The 17,971-nt window shown below is 40.2% G+C and overlaps 2 protein-coding genes across 7 annotated transcripts; both read right to left on the reverse strand.

Moving 5' to 3' along the window:
• Nucleotides 1-212: 212 nt before the first annotated feature.
• Nucleotides 213-9,319, reverse strand: LOC104450063 (protein FLX-like 1). Of its 6 annotated transcripts, XR_005552146.1 has the most exons (7): nt 8,075-8,679; nt 7,819-7,982; nt 5,085-5,161; nt 4,847-4,949; nt 3,179-4,667; nt 1,998-2,066; nt 213-744 (listed from the first exon to the last, which is right to left on the reverse strand). XR_005552146.1 is itself a non-coding variant. In XM_039315474.1 (5 exons), exons 2-5 carry the CDS (start codon nt 8,677-8,679, stop codon nt 4,866-4,868), a joined length of 930 nt encoding a protein of 309 aa, XP_039171408.1. In that variant the 5' UTR covers nt 8,680-8,707; nt 9,189-9,319; the 3' UTR covers nt 4,669-4,865. The 6 variants fall into 6 exon arrangements, 4 of the variants coding, with proteins under 4 accessions (XP_039171408.1, XP_010062766.2, XP_010062767.2 ...); XR_001988572.2 differs by lacking the exon at nt 3,179-4,667; XM_039315474.1 differs by lacking the exons at nt 213-744; nt 1,998-2,066; nt 3,179-4,667 and adding an exon at nt 9,189-9,319 and having other exon boundaries at nt 4,669-4,949; nt 8,075-8,707.
• Nucleotides 9,320-12,917: 3,598 nt separating this feature from the next.
• LOC104450064 (bidirectional sugar transporter SWEET2) lies at nt 12,918-15,636 on the reverse strand. Its single transcript, XM_010064467.3, has 6 exons — nt 15,391-15,636; nt 14,244-14,280; nt 13,947-14,163; nt 13,670-13,828; nt 13,455-13,574; nt 12,918-13,359 (listed from the first exon to the last, which is right to left on the reverse strand). Exons 1-6 carry the CDS (start codon nt 15,455-15,457, stop codon nt 13,237-13,239), a joined length of 723 nt encoding a protein of 240 aa, XP_010062769.2. The 5' UTR covers nt 15,458-15,636; the 3' UTR covers nt 12,918-13,236.
• Nucleotides 15,637-17,971: the final 2,335 nt, after the last annotated feature.

The following is a 17,971-nucleotide window of genomic DNA, read 5'->3' on the forward strand; positions in this document are numbered from 1 at the left end:
AATGGAGGAGAGAAAACAGACAAAGGGACGTCTGCAAGATCATCTTCCTGAAAAAAACGCCTTTTTACTAGTGTAAGTTGCACAGAGATCACTCAGTCCAGGTTAAAAAATTTCTGCATTAACAAAACCTTGACAGCCTGTTACTGATATCGTTCCTATATTAATAATACGATAATCTGGGGCGCTAAGCCGTTAAGAGTCAAGACTGGCCATACTCGCAAATGGGTAGATGGAAATTTATCCTTTGTGAACATCTCTACAGAGCCAAGTCAGAAGCAACACTCACAAAAACAAATACAGGGTGCAAACAAGTTCAATGATGCTCGATTTTGCTCTTTGACGCTCCATATTTGTCTGTAAAAGGCTACTCACGGTATTACTATTCACGATAATAATTGGCAAAGTGGAGCCATGGCGACCTTGCCGTATCTTGCCAAAGCTAACCAAAAAGATGGGAAAGGCATTGAATTCTGTCCGAAACTTGAACGGACCAAGATAACAAAGGTCATATGTTTCACAGCTCAGCAACGATTTTTCATGACAAGAGTGCGGTCCCCAAGTTCCTCAACCTGTAATTTGCATCAGCGGCAGAAGGTGCACTCAGCATGCTCTTCTGACAGTCGTCAGGTGAGGGTCCTGTCCTTTCAATCACACTCACAATCCCCGGCAACTCCATTGCTTCCCATACTATAAACTATGCAGCACTCTCTCCCACTGCACGGCATTGACATGTCCATCGTCGTTCTGTTACACAAACATATCCAACAGAAGGTAAGTAAATAGAAGAAAGCATGCCCACAGCAAATAGATGATCAACTGTGCGTCCCCCCTAGGGCCTCATATTTCTTTACACAGTTCACACACCATAATCTGCACATGCATCACATTGACAACTGCAAATATAACTGTGAACCAAGAGTATCAATGCCATCGGTAATATAGAGACTTAAGAGTCTATTTGTTAACTTTGCCCAATGGTAACTGATTTTATTATTTTGTTTCCGGGAAAAAAAAAAGAACATAATTCCATTTGATTTTTTTTTTTTCTAGAAATAGATTTGGAACATAACCAAAAAGTAAAGAAAAAGTTGATTCTTTGTTCCCAGGAATAATTTCATAATCACGCCCGACCTATTTTTTTATTTCTCTTTTCTTTTCTTTTTTTCTCCTTCTCTCTTCTTTCTCCCAGCCAGTCACCAGCCGCCGCTGCCAGCATTCACCAAAGACTAGTTGGATGAGGTCCAGCAAGCTCGCTAGAGGTTCCCTTGGCCACTGCAAGCCTTGGCCTCGCAGATCTAGGCGACGTTGAGCTTTGCCTAGCCACGCCAAGGCTCGACCTTGCCCAGCGACACGAGATTGATCTCGCCCTAGCTTGGCAAGGCCCGACCTCACATTGGTTGACAAGGCCGAGCCTCACCGATGGCCAGGTGAGGCTTGCCTCACTAAATCTAGCGCAAGGTTGGGCATCACCAAGCTAGCGCGAGGCTAACCTTGCGCCGCTAGGCGAGGCCCACTGAGCTCACAGGACCTTGCGCAGACAGTCGCCGACCACTGCTGTGGCCAACAACCAAGAAAGAAGAAGAGAAAAGAAAAAGAAAAAATAGAATATTAAAAAAAAATATATAAAAGTACTAAAAAAATAAAAGGAACAAAAAAATTTTAAGAGTTCTACCAAACACATTTCTATTTCAGAAATAAAAAATTTGGGCAATTACTAAACGCCGTCAAATGCTAAAAAATTGTTCCTAGAACAAAATAAAAAAATAATCATTTGTGAGTGGAAATTATTCTCGAGAACAAAATGGTTACCAAACGCACCTTTACAGTTCCCATGTTCTATTAAAAACTTGACAGAAATTAGCTCGACTGACTGGTAGGAAATAACAAGCACAGAAAGAAAAAAGGATCAAGCGAGTTTACTTCCTAACAAGCAACAAGAGCAGTATCATGAAATAAGAAATTTGGGTAAAACAGGGCTGCTAACAAAGTGAACACACCTCATTCGATAATGATCAGTAACTGAAACATAGCCCATATACAGGGCGCTGGAGCACAGAAGCAGTAACCTGGAATCAGAACATTTGAGTACATAATTCAGAACAGTGAAGGACAGAACATAAACAAACAGTGAAGAACTCTGAAAAATATGGAAAAGGTGAGTATTATTTTACGCAAGAATATATCATCCTCAACAAAAGAATAACAAATAAGCTACAACACAGGCGTTCACAAGTCACAGGATAACAAAATCAGAAAATACGAATCACCACTTCAGCCATGAGACACGCAAAGCAAAGTCTTACTAATATATAACCAACAAAAGACAAAGGCAGTGCAACAATATACTGACAGAAATCGACATTCCTTCCATAATGAAGGTAGTTTAGCATGGACAACACCATGTCCACCTGGTTATTCAATTAAAATGTTAATGGAGTGCATATACATTTTTTAACAACAGAATTAAAATTCAGAGCAACAGCCTCTCAAACAATACAAATACCTATTCAAACTACTTCCAATTGTAATTTATTTCATTTAAGAATGACAAAACTAACACCACGAGGATGAGGGAGGTTTCCACCACCACTAATATGTCCTCTTTCCCAATGAAAACATTACTACCGTACAAAATCTCCCATCAAAGTCCACACACACTTCCACTTTTAAACTAAAATATTAGAAGAATCTTCCTCAAGACACATCACCCCATTTTTCTCCTCAGTTTGCATAAGACTTCTTGCCAAATGTGATTTGTGCTCCTGTTTATCTCCTCCTACCAAAACAACCAAAGCAATAGACTTGAAGTCCCGCTGGTTCCTCTCTGATCCAAATATCACATTTATCTTCCCAGAGTTGTCATCAATCATATCAACCAGACATTTAGTCCCTCAAAATTGCTGTGTAAAACGATCAAGAAGCAAAATGGCTTCTGATACAGTGTAAAGAAAAAAAAGGAAATCTTTGGGTCCAACGTATGGGCAACTTGACGGGGCGAGCAAAAGTTAGTTTGCTAGCAGCTAGCCCTTTTTCCCCGACTAGAAGCTAGCCCTTTTTCTCCAACTAAAACCGAGAACCAAGTAATCTGGAAATGAAACAATGCTACAACTTTTCACCTAAAAACAACAACAAACTCTACCAGTATTCTCTTTACCAAAAAAAAAAAAAAAAACTCTACCAGTATTCTTGTTTGGGTTAACAACAGCTTCAATTATATCCTCCAAGTATCCCTGTGTGAGAGTAACCACAACCAAGGAAAACAAATGCAGAAAGAACACAATAGAGGACAATATCTTAAGACACACAGCACTTACTCGACCATGAAATGATCCTGCAGCATCATAGTTGAATATCTTTCAGTTAGAAGGCACAAGCAATGAATACCTGGCTGCTGCTTTTCGGCAACGGAATGAGATGAATAAAGATCTTAAATCAAAAAATTTCCTTGAAAGGAGAAACCAAGGGCACAAACTTCACCAGCTAAAACTGTTCATTAAATCTATTCAACTGCCCAAATTGATGGGGACAGTCATACTCCTAAATGCAACAACTCCATACTAGAAGCATGAGAAACTTTTCTTATCTTTTGTGAGAGGCAGAGAAAGATAGCTGCTATCTCTAGATGTCACAAGTCTGGTATCATACTAAAGGAGGTTGTCCATATAATCCAAAGCATTTCCCACAGATAAAATTTCTGCCATAAGTCAGCCTTGCCAAGACCAAAAACCCAAATTGGAGGAAGTAATCTCCCTCGGCTGAAAGCCAAAATTAGTAGTGGCCAGCTTCTGGAGCCTCGCAACAGATGAATATTCTACAGCCCAAAATAGGCCACAAACAAAAGCAAACCACATGAAATAGCATCACTAAAGACCTCACCAGAGATGAGAAAGAAACATGAAGAAATCAGACTACTCCAAGCATGGATAAGAGCTGACTATGATGAAAAGATCCCACAAAAGTTATGGGAATGGATAAGGGAAATCAACCGAGACTCCAAGCACAAAGAGGAGTTTCCTTTTTTTTGGTTGGATTACAAAGAAGAGTTAACTGTGATATAAGTTCCCACAAAAATCATGGGAATGGGTCACAAAATTCATGTTGGACTACATAGTGAGCTAAACCACTTTACACCATTTAAATGTCATGGAAAAGCTGAAGATGGAATCCGGAATCTGGAATCCAGACACTTCTTAGACAGGCTTCGCATGTCATTCTCAATCTATATTCTACCACCTGTCTTACATAGTGGTTTTTGCAGGGTCGATGACTAAGATGTGTTTTTGGCAAGGTTGATGACTAAGATCTCTCATCTATTCCAATTAATCTAAGTAATACTACAAACCTTGAAAGTCTAATATAATATGCTGATCCAAAGGCTGCACTCAAAATGATGTATCAGATCACACATAGACAGTGACATTCTCAAGGAGTACTCACTTCATAGAGTCCTTATGATGTTAGAATTATTGAAGTTGGACTTATCCATGACATCTTCCTCTAAAAACTTACCACCAGGGTTGTGATGTACCAATCTAAGGAACTTGGCCAAAGGGTAGCAAGTCATATTAATGAATGGAAGCTCCAACAACACAGTTATCAGTTAAGCAATTGTTGGAGATGAACTTTCAACCAAGATCATTAAAGAATTTAAGAGAAGAGCCAGACCTCTGCATCAAAGCAACAAAATTATATAGAAGACCATCATTAAATGGCAAAACGTCCAGTACAACTTCAGGCAGCATATAATGGAGACAAACCCTTAAAAGTACAATGACAACTGGAAAGCCGGACCTAATAATCTATCTAGTGAGTTGCAGCCCAAGGTAACGGTTATAACTCAGCTTACATCGGTATGCAAATCTAGTCTATCTGTGTCCAGGAGGAGCATATGCACCCCAAGCAGCAGGCATGTGTCCATATTGGGGGTAGCCTTCCAGACCAGCAGGAACCTGCAATTCGAAGATAAAGCATTTTACACGTGAAAATACTTAACCCAAATATCAACATACCTTATCAGATGCAGACATGACCAAAACAAATGTTAACCATAAGACAATAGGAATATTTCTAACTAACACACATACGGGATTCATGCCATATCCAGCTGGATAAGGATTCCCAGCATAACTAACTTCAGGATTGCTGTAAGCTGTATTGTAGCCTGCACATACAGAGACAAAAAATCAAAAGGTTGAACGACATATAAATAGGGACCATTTCTGGCGGAACAATTAAATGTAAAAGCCAGTAATAGCTTCATTTTCACGTAATGAAGATGCCGCATAATAACACTTGACATTAACTTAGTAGACAATAATGTTCGTAGAACTAGGTAACCTGATCAGATTAGGCAATATATATCCATAGTTTCTTCATCTAATTTATGTGAGTATCAATTGAGCTGGCCAAAAGCAACTTGTATTTGAATATAGCACTAGTAATACAATAAAGAGGATTTATTGTTTATATCTAGCATTAGCTGGCCAAAAGCAAGCTATGTGGAGTCCAAAAGCATAATCCTGATTCGTATTACTATCAAGAAAATGATCATCCTTGCAGATCGCAAGAAAAGAAACAAGAACCTGTAATAGATGGTTTAATAAAAAAGCATTTCTTGCATTTTCTTCTCATAAACTATTTAGAAGAAATATCAATATGAATATAGGAAAGATGCTTCTGTAAGGCAAATGAGCATGAATGGTCATTAAAGGGGAGTTGACTTCAGGTTTGGCAAACAATTAAGAATATACACTCCGCAATTTATGGATTCTGTAGTACTTGATATGTAGGGATGGCGATGGGCAGATAAAGTAGAGTACCTGGCCCTCCCAAACCCTAAAAGGGCTTAATCAAGTTGCGGTTTAGAGTTGTGGGAAAAGATTGGAATTACACTTGCATAACCCTATAGGGTTTGGGACAGGTTTGTGATTTGCCTTGCGGGGGTACTTCCAAATCCATCCCCAAGAGCCATTTCACTAGAATATTTTCACTATTCTGAAAAACATAGGGTCACTTATGTTATTTTATATACCCAAAAATAGTATTAATTCATATGCATCTACATTTTTCTACAATATCCACAATTTTTTTCACTTTTCATAATTGTTAAAAATTTATAAAACATCTTCAATGGGTTGATTGTATAATCTATATCTTCATGATTCTGGATGTTTAATCAAGATGGTGTATTATTTGCTAGTGTTAGATAATTTTTACCACCAAAACACATAGGGGTATCAAGAACCCTTTGGGAATCTGATTGACACCCGATGATTTAAGTGGAAAGGGTTGGGGACTTTATTTCCAAAGTCCTATAAGGCTTGCGACGGGTTTGGAACATAAGGAGAAAATTCTTGGATGGGTTTGCCCTTGCCCTCCATTTGATATGTTTGCATAAGTCCAACCCAATAAAGTTTCAATAAGCACTAATTCTTCTCTGTTTCAATAAATCTCATTGTTGACCTGGCATATGCCTTGCATATATGCCCTTCAATCAATAACCGATATAAATTCCTTGACAAGAAGCCTTCTTGAAACATCTTTGCCCGTAACCTTTTTCCTTTCTTTTTATTTAAATCCAGCTGTCAACAATGCTTCATAGGCATTACTATAAACTGTAGATTTTGATCATTAACTAAAAACGAATTCAAAGAGTCATCGCAGCCACTTCCCATTACTCTCAGTTTCCTCCTTTGTCTAATAAATGGATTTAACTTCTTTTTCCTTTTATTGTTTGGTCATCAGATTAAAACTTGACATGAATGTGGGGTCATATGGAATATTCTTAACAAAACCGTTCCTTTGTTTTTTCCAAGTGCAACGGAGTTGACAGTTTTTTTCACTTTTCCCATCGTATAGATCATGTGGCACCATTACATTACTAAAATTTCCTTTTGTCAACTAAAAAATTAAAGTAGGCAGGAAAATACATTTGCAAGAGGCACATCTATATCAAATTTTTGTGTGGGAACGACATACCCTATATGTCACCAAAGTTGCACTCATTTGATCGTATGATAATTCTCATGCCCATAATTAGGCAACATGGAGATCTCTTCCTCTAGCAGCTTTATTTTCTAAGAAATTACTCAGCTACTATAAAATTCCTCTCCTCTTATGCAATTATTGACTGCTTGATCAGCGACATTGCTTTAAGGTTCAAAGTTATCATAATCTCTAATTAGGGTAACATTTAGGAATTTATTTAAGACTCAAAACTAATAAATAAAAAAATACTTATACTTAAGTAATTTGTATATAGATGTGCAAGATGGATCTTGATAAGAAGCAGAAAGGTAGATTTCAGCAAAAGTACTTATTCCTCCCTTCCAAAATCTTTCCTATACTAATAGATGAAAATTGAAACTCCGCTTTTTCAAATATATATATACTCAGAAAAATTAATGCAAAATAATTCCATGCAACTAAGGGGAAGCACACTAGGCAAGCCCTTCAACACGAACATTTTTGTCTCATAAAAAATCCAATCAGTTATTCTTTTGGGAAAAGAAAATGAACGAAAGATGCTATAAATTCAATTACTTCTCCAGCATCCATGGGTTCACAAGATATTCAAATATACTGGCACAAAAAAGAACCTATTTGTTTACTGGTTCATCCATTCAATAACAAATCTTGGCAGTAACTTAATCAGTTGAAGAGGATGAAAGCTTATTTCTTCACATCCATGATTTCAACACTGGAATGCCTACTTGAAGCCAGTCAACCAAGTTCAATTCGACATAACATGCTAATTATTGAAATCTGAAACTGACTAGAACCAATACAGAATATGAAAAAAATAACAAAGAAAAGTACCTGGATTGCCAACAGCAGCAGCAGCACGAGCTCTCTTCTCTGCATTAGCAATCTCTGCTCGAAGCTTCTCCAACTCACGGGCCATGGAAATCAAGTTCTGCTCCATCACCTGACCATGCTCATAATTATCGGCACTTCCTTTCTTTTCATACTCGATAGCAGCTCTGGACACCAAAAGAACATGAGCAAAATCAAACTTCCACACTGGAATGCAGCCCTTCAAGAGGGTAATAGATGCATGACCATATATCCATACCTAGCGCGCTGTACTTCCTGCTTCATGGTCTCAATCTCTGCCCGCAATGCTGGCACCTGCTGTAGGTCAGCCGTCATCCTACCCAAATCTTGAGTCATTGCCTGCACCTGCCCAGTAAGCTCTTGTCTTACACCCGTAAGCTCCTTAATATCTGCATTGACCTGACCAAGCTCACCCCTCATAGCATCCACCGCACGCAGATCCACTTCCAGCCTCACTGATTTGTCATACAATTCCCTCATCCGAACATCCTTCTCCGCTCGTAAGGAATCCGAGATCTGCAGCATCTTTTGCAACTCGTACTGGGCAGCTTCCAGTTCCTGCTTAAGAGCAACATGTGTTGCGGCTAACCTCTGATTATCAACCAAAAGCCCTTGAATGTCTTCATGTTGAGCAGCGAGACGCTCCTCGATAATGGCAGGGTGAGGAGGGCGCCTCCCCGGGCCCATGCCCAGTTGGGATTCGCGCAATTCCTCCAGCAAAGCTGGATGTGGCATTGCTCCCAGGCCTCTACCAAACGGAGGCTCACGGATGGAAGGAGGACGCCCTGCATGAGGGGGCACACCTTTCAGCGGAAGAGGCGGACCACGATTTCTTCCCGACATTCTCCGTCTCTCTCAAAGCTTTCTGACTGCACAACAAAAGCAACAACACCCAAGAAGAGATGAACACGGCCCTTCTAATCGGACCAACCCAAATTCGCCAGCAACTTCAATCGGAGAACAGAGAAAGCGAGAGCGGACGTCAATATCAACATCGAGCATGCAAGAAACCATTGCCACCCACTCATCCCGAACATCAAGATCAAAACTTGAGATAATGGGTGTAATCCGGTTCATCAACGAAACTCGCCTAAGCGACAAACGTGTACTCCACTGGCAAAAAAGAAAAAAAAAAATCGCGACGAAAGGCAGGCACGGGAAAGATTGAGTACTGACGGAGGGCGGTTAACTTGGGGATCAAAAGCAGGCGCAATTATCTACTGCTTTTCACCGACCGGACCGAAACGCGACCGGAAATTCGATTCAACGAGGACCGACCGCGATTGAATGCAGCGATGATTATACCTAAAGAGACTGTAGAGATCATAAGCGAGCGGAGATCAAAGCACCTTTTTCGAGAGCTGCGGCAGCGATCGGGAGAGTCCGGATGAGCGACTGGCCGTCTGCTTTGAATTGATTCTTTGTGAGCGAGAGACAGAGAGAGAGGAACTGCAGCTTCGCTTGTGAAGGGAGTTTTGTAAAACCCAGCATTTGTCGGGTGTTTTTCTTTTAAAGTCTTTACCTTTTTCTCCTCACGGGAAAAAAATCCCGCAAAATAAAAATAAAATAAAAACTTTTTCCCGCTAGTAAGTAAACTTTTTTGTTTGCCGACCAAAAAAATCTTTTTTTTTTTATTTCTAAGGACACATTTGGTAACGATTATGTTCTCGATAGTAAATTCTGATCAGAAATATTTTTTTTTTATTATGTTCCCGAGAACTGATTCTATGTATTTTAAGTTCGTTTGGGAGCGCATGACAACCATTCTGTTCCAAAAATAATTTCTGGAATAGAAATAGATTTTTTATTTCTATTTCTAAAAGAGTTTCTAAGCAAAAATAACCATTTGATAATGACATAAAATTTTTACTCTAAAAATATAAATTCGTTTGATAACGACACAAAATTTCTTCCTTTCGGACGACGGTGGCGGCGGCGCGCGCCGGCGGCGACAAGCGACGGCGGCCAACAACGGCAACGGTGAGGGTCGGCGGGTGGCGAGCGACCGATGGACGGTGGTTGGCGGTAACGGATGAAAAATCGGTTGACAAACGATGAGAAAAAAATTTATTTCTCATTTCTGTTCCGGAAATAAAGAAGTAGAAAATTTTAGCTTCTAATTTCTATTTCAAACATATTTCTAGAATAGAAATCTATTCCAGAAATAAATAAATAAACGGAATAAGTTTATCAAATGCATTTCTATTCTAGAAACAGTCTAGAATAGAAAAATTGTTTATAGAATATAAATTTCGGTTTGTCATGCACCCTTGGTAACTGTCCAAATTTTTTTACTCGGAATAGAATTGCTTTTAATATCGTACTCATTGATTCATTCAAAATTAATTTCTTTTAATTTTTAAATAATTTTTATAATTTTTTTTTTTTTTTTTCTTCTATTATTCTTCTTCTTGCCCCGGTCGCCGGTCCGGCGATCGGTTGGGATGAGGGCCGCCGACCACCGGAGCGTCGCCGGGGCCCTGGCGAGGCGGCCCTTATCGGCCGAGCCTTGCCGGCCTAGGCGAGGCTCGCCCAGCCTTGCCAAGCCTCGCCGGTGGCCAGGCCGGCCTCGCTAGGGCTAGGCGAGCCTCATCGGGGCTGGGCGAGGCCCACTTGGCCACCAGTGGGGCTGGGCATCGGGAGGCAAGCCTAGCCCGGCGAGGCCGGCCTCGCCGATGGCCATGCGAGCCTCACTAGTGACCATGCGAGCCTCGTCGTGAGGCCGGGCAAGGCCCACCCGGCCACCGGAGAGCTCGCCGGACTAGTTGCCGGCGGCGGCGGCGGCAGACAACGGCAACGACGGCGGTGGAGGGATGGTGGTGGATGTGGGCGAATGGTGGCGTGCGATTGAAGAAGAAAAAGAAAAGAAAAGAATAGTTAAATTTGATTTTTTTTTTCCGATTCTTGAACAAGAATCATATTTTTTATTATTATTATACTTTCAATCTATTCAGGAACAAAAATTTTACCAAATGCGATTGTTCCCAAAATGATTCCGAGAACAAAGAATCAAAATTTGGCTATGTTTGGATGGTTATCAAACAGCGCTAATTGAGTTTTAAAAAAAAAAAAAAAATTACCGCCAGAACATTTCTTTTTTATTTTTTATTTTTTAATTTCTTTCTTTTGCTTTTAACTTCGTTAGTATTCCATCACGTGTGCACGAGTCTTGCGAAAACACTCGAGATTGGGATGGATTGTTGACACCGATCGCCCCCCTTTCCACTCTTTTTTTTTTTTTGTAAAAGAAAAAGAACTTTCTTTCAACGTACCCCATCTCATGCACTTAATGATTTTATCGTTTTTGGCATGTTTTGCATCTATTTTATTTAATTACTTAAATTTGGTTAAATCTCATTAACCGAAATCAAGTTGTATACCGAGGCTCTTTTTGATAAAATTGTGAAAAAAAGTGCAGAAAAATAAAGCGAATGTTAACAATTTTGGCATTGATAATAAAAATAAAATTCATTTGATAATAACCGAATATTGACTGCTAAATACATTCAATCCCCTACGTTAGATTCTAGTCATTATTGGTAGTTTTAGCAAGATGATTGTCCAATTTTTTAAATGTCACCAATTACTTTTCAACTTGTTGAATTAAGTAAACAATTCCTTATCTTCATTAAGTGATTTTTTTAAAATTTAATTAGATCTTCTCAGCCAATGTTTATTGTAATTATTTAACAAGCCTAATCTTATACAGTGCTCAACTTTTGAATTTTCAGCACTTAATTGGATTGTAAACAGTCTCTTAAATTTATGTTGTTACAAATTATGCAAAATTCGATTATAAATAAGCTTAGTTCAATGAAAATATATTAAGTATACAAGTTTTGAAACAAATAGATTGTACCAACTAACAGATATATGATAAATAATTTTAGCATCGTCCATGCACCGTGAAAAAATGTCACCCATACGTGAAAGTTGATCCCTACGGATATGTTTAATGGAAATAATTTTTGCTTATGGTGAAGAATTTGTTTTGAACGGATTAACGACGAGTGATTTCAATAGTAGTGTCGTTGAGATTGAATAAACAAGTATAAAATTTATATTTTTTAGACTAGGCCTGCCATTTCGGGTCGGCCTAGTCTGAGGATAAGGCCATCATAATAATCCGAGCAGGGGGCCCATCGCTTGATAAGTTCTCCTTGTTCTCTCTTTTTGGCACCGTATCGGATGCAAAACACATTGCTATTTGCTGGGAAGAAAAAGAGAAGAGGACGTGCAGCCAATATGGTTCGATTGCTCTTGCAGTATTGCTTCAAGGCCATCGTTGTCACGAATCCCAGAAAGGAGTTATCATTTTCACATGCTTCTTGCGTTCCTTCTTCCGAATCTGAATAAGCAAATCGTATTGCCGGTCCATACGCAAGAGAGACATCTGCAGGGAAGTACAGTTCAGTGTCCATCCGGTTCAGACATTTTCACTTGGGTTGCTGCTGATGCTGCTAGGAGTACAGGAGTTGCTGGAACAGACTGGTGAACCGTGCGGATGCAAAAGACAGGGATCTGGTTTCCGCGCCTTGTACATTACCGATAGGGAATGTAATTTCTTGGAAATGGCAGACTCTAATCTTAGCCTAGACCTACCTTTTGAACCTGTCAAATGAAGCATCATTACGAGCAGGTCAGAGATACTGCTCTGAAGTGTGAATTATCTCCAGCCAACAAGCATGTTACTCACTGTCAGCAAATGAAACCCATTTCCCCTTTACTTCGTATGTTTATCGAGTCTAGTGGCTTCTTCGAAAGATAAACAATAACAACGAAGCCAACAAGAACCCTTATCCCACTAAGTCCTAAGCGTGGTCGGCTAAATTTAGATAATAGAAGCGAAGCATCGCAACTATAAGAGAACTCCTAAACAAGGGTCACATAGATTAGTCCCCTGCCTTCCAGATCAGATTAAACTCAGCAACATGCTAGAGATGGTTCTCCTCATAGAGAGCTTCTGTAACAACATATGCAGCTGATCAACTCAAGATTTATTTCTCACCTGCGTCAGACAAGATTAGAAAGAACTACACAGAAGATACAACCAAAGAGAATGGTTGGCACTCTGTCAGCACTTGAAGAATTTCGTAATGACTTTCTTTCGTAGAGTTCCCATTTTCAACAAGAGTTCTATCGGGCTCAAGGCATCGCGCCCGAGAATAAACTAGTAAAAGTTTGCTTTTGGGGGGATATGGGCTCTCACTCACCAAAAACTGCAAATGCTGGTTGTTCCTCTAAACTGCTGTGATTTACAGAAGAATTTGATAAACACAGAATCTGGCTACACAGTAGACAATGTTGAATCCAATCAAAAACAGTTCTTACTTGCCAAAGGTCATTGACATAAATGAACATTAGAAAGAATTCCAATTTATTATTCACGTTCACTTGCCACTATGTTGTCTCTTCATATGATTCTATCAATGGTTCTTTTGAGCTTTCACTACCAGTGCGTTTATAGTGACAATACAACACCAACTGGGTGATTCCCAAAATCGTTCCGATACCATTTGGGACCTGAAATGAGGGAGAAAAAGATAAGATGCCAGATGCATTAAACAAGTGCAGAATAAATAGCAGTTTAGTTTCAAGAGTGCAAGAAAAAGACTTACATAAATGAAGATGTCATCGTTGAAACTCCCATATAGGGTAAACGATGCGCTCATGAGGAACATGGAAAGAGAGAGATAAAACGGCATGAATTCAACGCTCTTCGTCCGGATCACCAAATTCTGAATATAGAAAATTTAGATACCCGTCATCTCAACACTTCCTGCCTCAGGTTTTTGATGATAAGGAGGAAGGTGAACTTGTCACCGTTTCTTACAATTATAAGCAATGGGGAAGCAAGCATTGAAATAAGGGAGACACCACTTATAATCCCGACAATGTCCCTCCGCAGGTCAGCATCTGGTATATGTAAGCTCGTAACTACTATAATTGCAAAAATGGCAAGAACAGCTGAGAGCAATCCCAACATCATCATCTGCTTAAAAAGCATTCAAACATAACACGAATGGCAAAATAAATCAAAAGTTATGACTGTTAAATCTGCTGCCAAAGTATCTGCATCAGAAAAAATCAGATGTGAAGGGGGCAGCAACCTTTTTCTGTTTATCTGCATATGCCACATAGAGAACTATGTATGCCAACTGAAAAAGTGCACCCGTGAAGTTCACCGTCATGACCAGCATGTTGTTACTCGATATTAGCGGCGTGCCATACCATGTGCAAAGCAAGCAGTTCAAGAGAGCATATATATAAGGCAGCCCAGAGAACTGCTCCGTCGACTGGTTTCTGATGATTCTTCTAAATGTTGGTCTGGTAATTTCATGAAATTTAGTCAAAAAATCTTGATATAATGTAAGATTGAAATGGAGAATGCGGAATTTGCAACTTACATAGGTGATACAAATAGGCCAATAGCGAAGATGTTACCTGCAACAGACGATATGAGGGTCAATCGTCAAAATCAAGTCTTTCAGCCCCGACACAGTTCATTTTTACAAAAGAGATCCCAATGACGAAGGACAAAGACCTTTGCAAATTTGACTACACTGACAGCAATGGCAAGCCTGATTCTGCACTTCCCTATATCTCACAAGGTCTAGATTGCAAATAGGCCATCAAACCAGGTCTTGATACATTTCCACAGAGCTACTGCAATAATTCCCAAAACTCTGCTAGCGTGATAGTACTAAACTTCACAAACTTACGATGAATTTTGCCTTGAATTTAGGTCCTCTGTATCTCTCAGTCCCAGAGACTCGCAAGACTCTGAGCCTTAACACGGCACATGACATCAAAAGATATTACTACGGCATGATCTCACGTTTCATATTCACGTGTGGCAAGTAACTAACATCGTCTCTTGACGAATTTCTCTACAGTGAAATTAATGTTTGCTTCTGGATTCGAACGAAGCAACTTCTGGGTTTGGTTGACATTCTCGTTCTTTTGAATTCAACTGCAATTTTCTCTTTCCTTTCTTTTTCGGATAAGCTAAAACTCAAGTGTCTTCAGTGAACCAGCACACATTCAGCTCTGGCCCAATTCACAGAGCAGCACTTTACAGATTCCACATACCTCAGGGGAATCCTTTCCCATCCTTTTACAGGGAAAGCAATGAGTATCTTCTTCTGAGTGGCATTACACAGTTTGCAAATGAAATGCGATCAAACTGGAAGTATAATTCCGGAGTGTCCCTGTACTAGAAGACCCAAACCCTTAGTTCAACATCGTGCTTGATCTAAAGACCAATTTCCAAGGCCGAAAACCAGCACTGTAAGACCCTTCTTCTGATGAACTCGAAACGTTCTTTGTACGGCAAAGTTCACACACCAAGAAGATACAATCGCTCTCAGAAATCATGGGGTGGGAAGAAAACAGGACTTGTTCAGTGGAAATCTATCAATTGAGCTTATGAGGTCATTGCCCAGAAATAGAAAACAAGAACCCAAGGCAACGAGATTTTCTGGGTGGTTTACTTGTAAAGCATCGAGAAGACGATATTTGTGAGAGAGAGAGAGAGAGAGAGAGAGAGAGAACCTGCTGCTCCGGCTGCATCTTTGCAAATGGTGATGACTGAAACTGAAAGAGAATACAAACCAATCATCAAGCCCTCAATTCAACTCTCGCTCTCGTTCACCACCAAAGCAGGCCAGTCTCCTCCTGTTTTCTTCCTCAGCTCGCGCATGCCCCCCTCTTCCTCTCTCACTTAAATCCTCCTGTAGCTGTCAGGATTGTTTTCCACGTTTTAAAAGCGTGAGAAGGCAACATAAATGCGTCGGCAGAAAGGATATTCAGTGGCCACTTGGCATTTCCAAGACGCTTTAAATCGACAAGGCAGGCATAACCGGTGCATTAATATAATTTAGGTACACCGTCTCACCCTGAACAGCACTGTTGGACCGTTAGGCACCAACCGCATATCGCGACCACCATAAGAGATGCTAAAAATATCTCCCTGTAAATTAAGGGTCGTCAAGACAAGGGGTAGGACAAGGGGTGGGCGCCGGCCAGAGCCGGCCGAGATCTTTTCCTTTCCTGGCCACGAGTCTTTCTCGACAGATATCACGTTCCATGGTCCCTCGTTTTTTCCAATCTCGCCCGCCCTTCGATTCACCTGGTCGGACTCGGCACTCGAACCGGGGGGGTGGGTGCCATCTCGGAGTGTCTCTCCAGTGATTGAGATGGCAACGTACGTACAAAGCCATGGGTGGGAGTACAAGGGCTGTCTTAATCCCAAATGAGGGGGGACAAAGAGAAGAGGCTTGTCCTTCCCGTGCCATATATGCTCGGAGAAGAAAACAAGAACCAACGAGGGAGAGTGGGGTACGTGCTTTAGGTCGCGGCGAATCTAATTAAGGGTGAAGATGTACTCACGATGGGTTTGTGGATGTTCCGAGGAAGAAACTATGTCGTACTCGAACTTCCATCTTATCGAGAATGTTGATTCAAAAAAGTGATAAGACAAAGCGTAACATCATTGAATTCGAAAAATTTTCTTTATAATTTAGTAGGGTCATATGTATATCAAATCGATTAAGTATATGACATATATTTTCTTCTCTATAATGCTTGTCATCTGATCATTGCTTGTATTTTCTCTTGCATTGTTGAGCCAGCGACATTTGCTTAGACTTAATTCCTAACGGAAGAAGTCTTGATGGGGTTTCGCTCGAGCGTTCCTATAATTTAGAATGGTCGTGAATTCGCGACCCGTTGCAAAGCAAAGAGTGTAGTCAACTCTTGTTCCTTTGAAAAGAAGCTAAATTTATGGTTGCTCGGGAGTGAATTAAGTGGATTGGTCTGCAATTCACGTGCCATTAGAGGAAATTAATGACGGTCAAATGTTCGAAGTTTCTAAGCCAATAAACTGTCGCGCAAAGAATCACTTTTGCACGCCAAAGTTTGAGGCGGAAGGTACAAAAAACTGCAGGCTTTTGACCGGACGGTCGCTCGCACGTAGTCCACGAGAGCAAATGACAGCTCAAGACCCGGGAAAAAGGGCTGGCGTGAAGGCGACATTGCGTGTGCGCTGAATCTCCGGTACGCGAGCAAAACCAATGCAACTTTGCGACCCTCAATTCATCCAATTAATCTCGAATTCATCGTATGGATGTGAGTTCAGTGCTAATTTCATAATTTTTTTAATTTTTCTTAAACTTCTACTCGAAATTCCACTACAATCCTTCTAGCTGAAATTCACTAAAAATTACTAACGTGACGATCGCCAACAATAAGTTCCACTATGTATGAGCCGAACCACTCAAATAGAAAACCACCCGAATTGGATTGGACTAGCCAATTTGGTACCATTCCCAATCCAAGTGATTTTCGATCCAATTCCTATTTTCGGGAGGAATTAGACCATACCGAATCGACTCTTTTTAAAAATATAATTTTTAACTTCTTAATAATAGCAATAAACTCTAAAATAGTGACAATTTAGTTTTTTTTTTAATTTTGAGATCGCCTCCGACCAATTGGTCCGGTTCGATTCCCAATTTTAGGACTGTCTAGTCTAGTCCCCGATCCCAAAAATTAGGAACCGGTTCTCCAGATTTGATCCAGTCCCATCCAGTTCGGTTTCCAATTCTTAGATGGGATCGGATCGGACCAAGAACCAATCATCTCTTATTTCCACTGGAAAATTGACCGGAATGATAATATTGAAATTTCGATCAAAAGATTAGTGAATCGACAAAATTGAAAAGTTTATAACTGAATTGATATCGACACAATAAATTCAATAACCGATAAAATGATTTATCCCAAATTCGAGATTCTTTAGATTGAATGGTGGATAAGGCAGACAATCCAAGAGTGGCGTTGACGAGGCATGGTTGGAATGGCTGACAAAGGCCTCGAACGACTTCCTCGTTCACAAAGTCACGAGCGAGTAGAATTTGAACGCGCGAAAGTCAGTTCGAAGCATCGTCCATCTGATAGGGGACGGAGCCTACCTCCAGGATTTTAAGCGAGGTCAAATGACCACAATTTTCAATTTTTCTTTTTTAGATCTTACAAACCCATAAGTTTTCACGTGCGTTACAAATCTGATCTCTACTATAGATTTTGATCATTCTAAATCTTCGAAACTACAAACTTGAATATGAAGAGACCA

Source organism: Eucalyptus grandis, chromosome 6 (genome assembly GCF_016545825.1).
Source record: "Eucalyptus grandis isolate ANBG69807.140 chromosome 6, ASM1654582v1, whole genome shotgun sequence".
Taxonomy (NCBI): Eukaryota; Viridiplantae; Streptophyta; class Magnoliopsida; order Myrtales; family Myrtaceae; genus Eucalyptus; species Eucalyptus grandis.

Coding starts and splice junctions, on each gene's coding strand:
- LOC104450063 (XM_039315474.1), bottom strand. CDS start 8,679: ATGTCGGGAAGAAATCGTGGTCCGCCTCTTCCGCTGAAAGGTGTGCCC. Junction 7,983..8,074: donor CAGGAAGTACAGCGCGCTAG/GTATGGATATAT, acceptor TTTGGTGTCCAG/AGCTGCTATCGAGTATGAAA. Junction 5,162..7,818: donor TGCTGCTGTTGGCAATCCAG/GTACTTTTCTTT, acceptor CTGTATGTGCAG/GCTACAATACAGCTTACAGC.
- LOC104450064 (XM_010064467.3), bottom strand. CDS start 15,457: ATGATTGGTTTGTATTCTCTTTCAGTTTCAGTCATCACCATTTGCAAA. Junction 14,281..15,390: donor AGATGCAGCCGGAGCAGCAG/GTTCTCTCTCTC, acceptor CGTCTGTTGCAG/GTAACATCTTCGCTATTGGC. Junction 13,575..13,669: donor CTTCCCCATTGCTTATAATT/GTAAGAAACGGT, acceptor TTCTATATTCAG/AATTTGGTGATCCGGACGAA.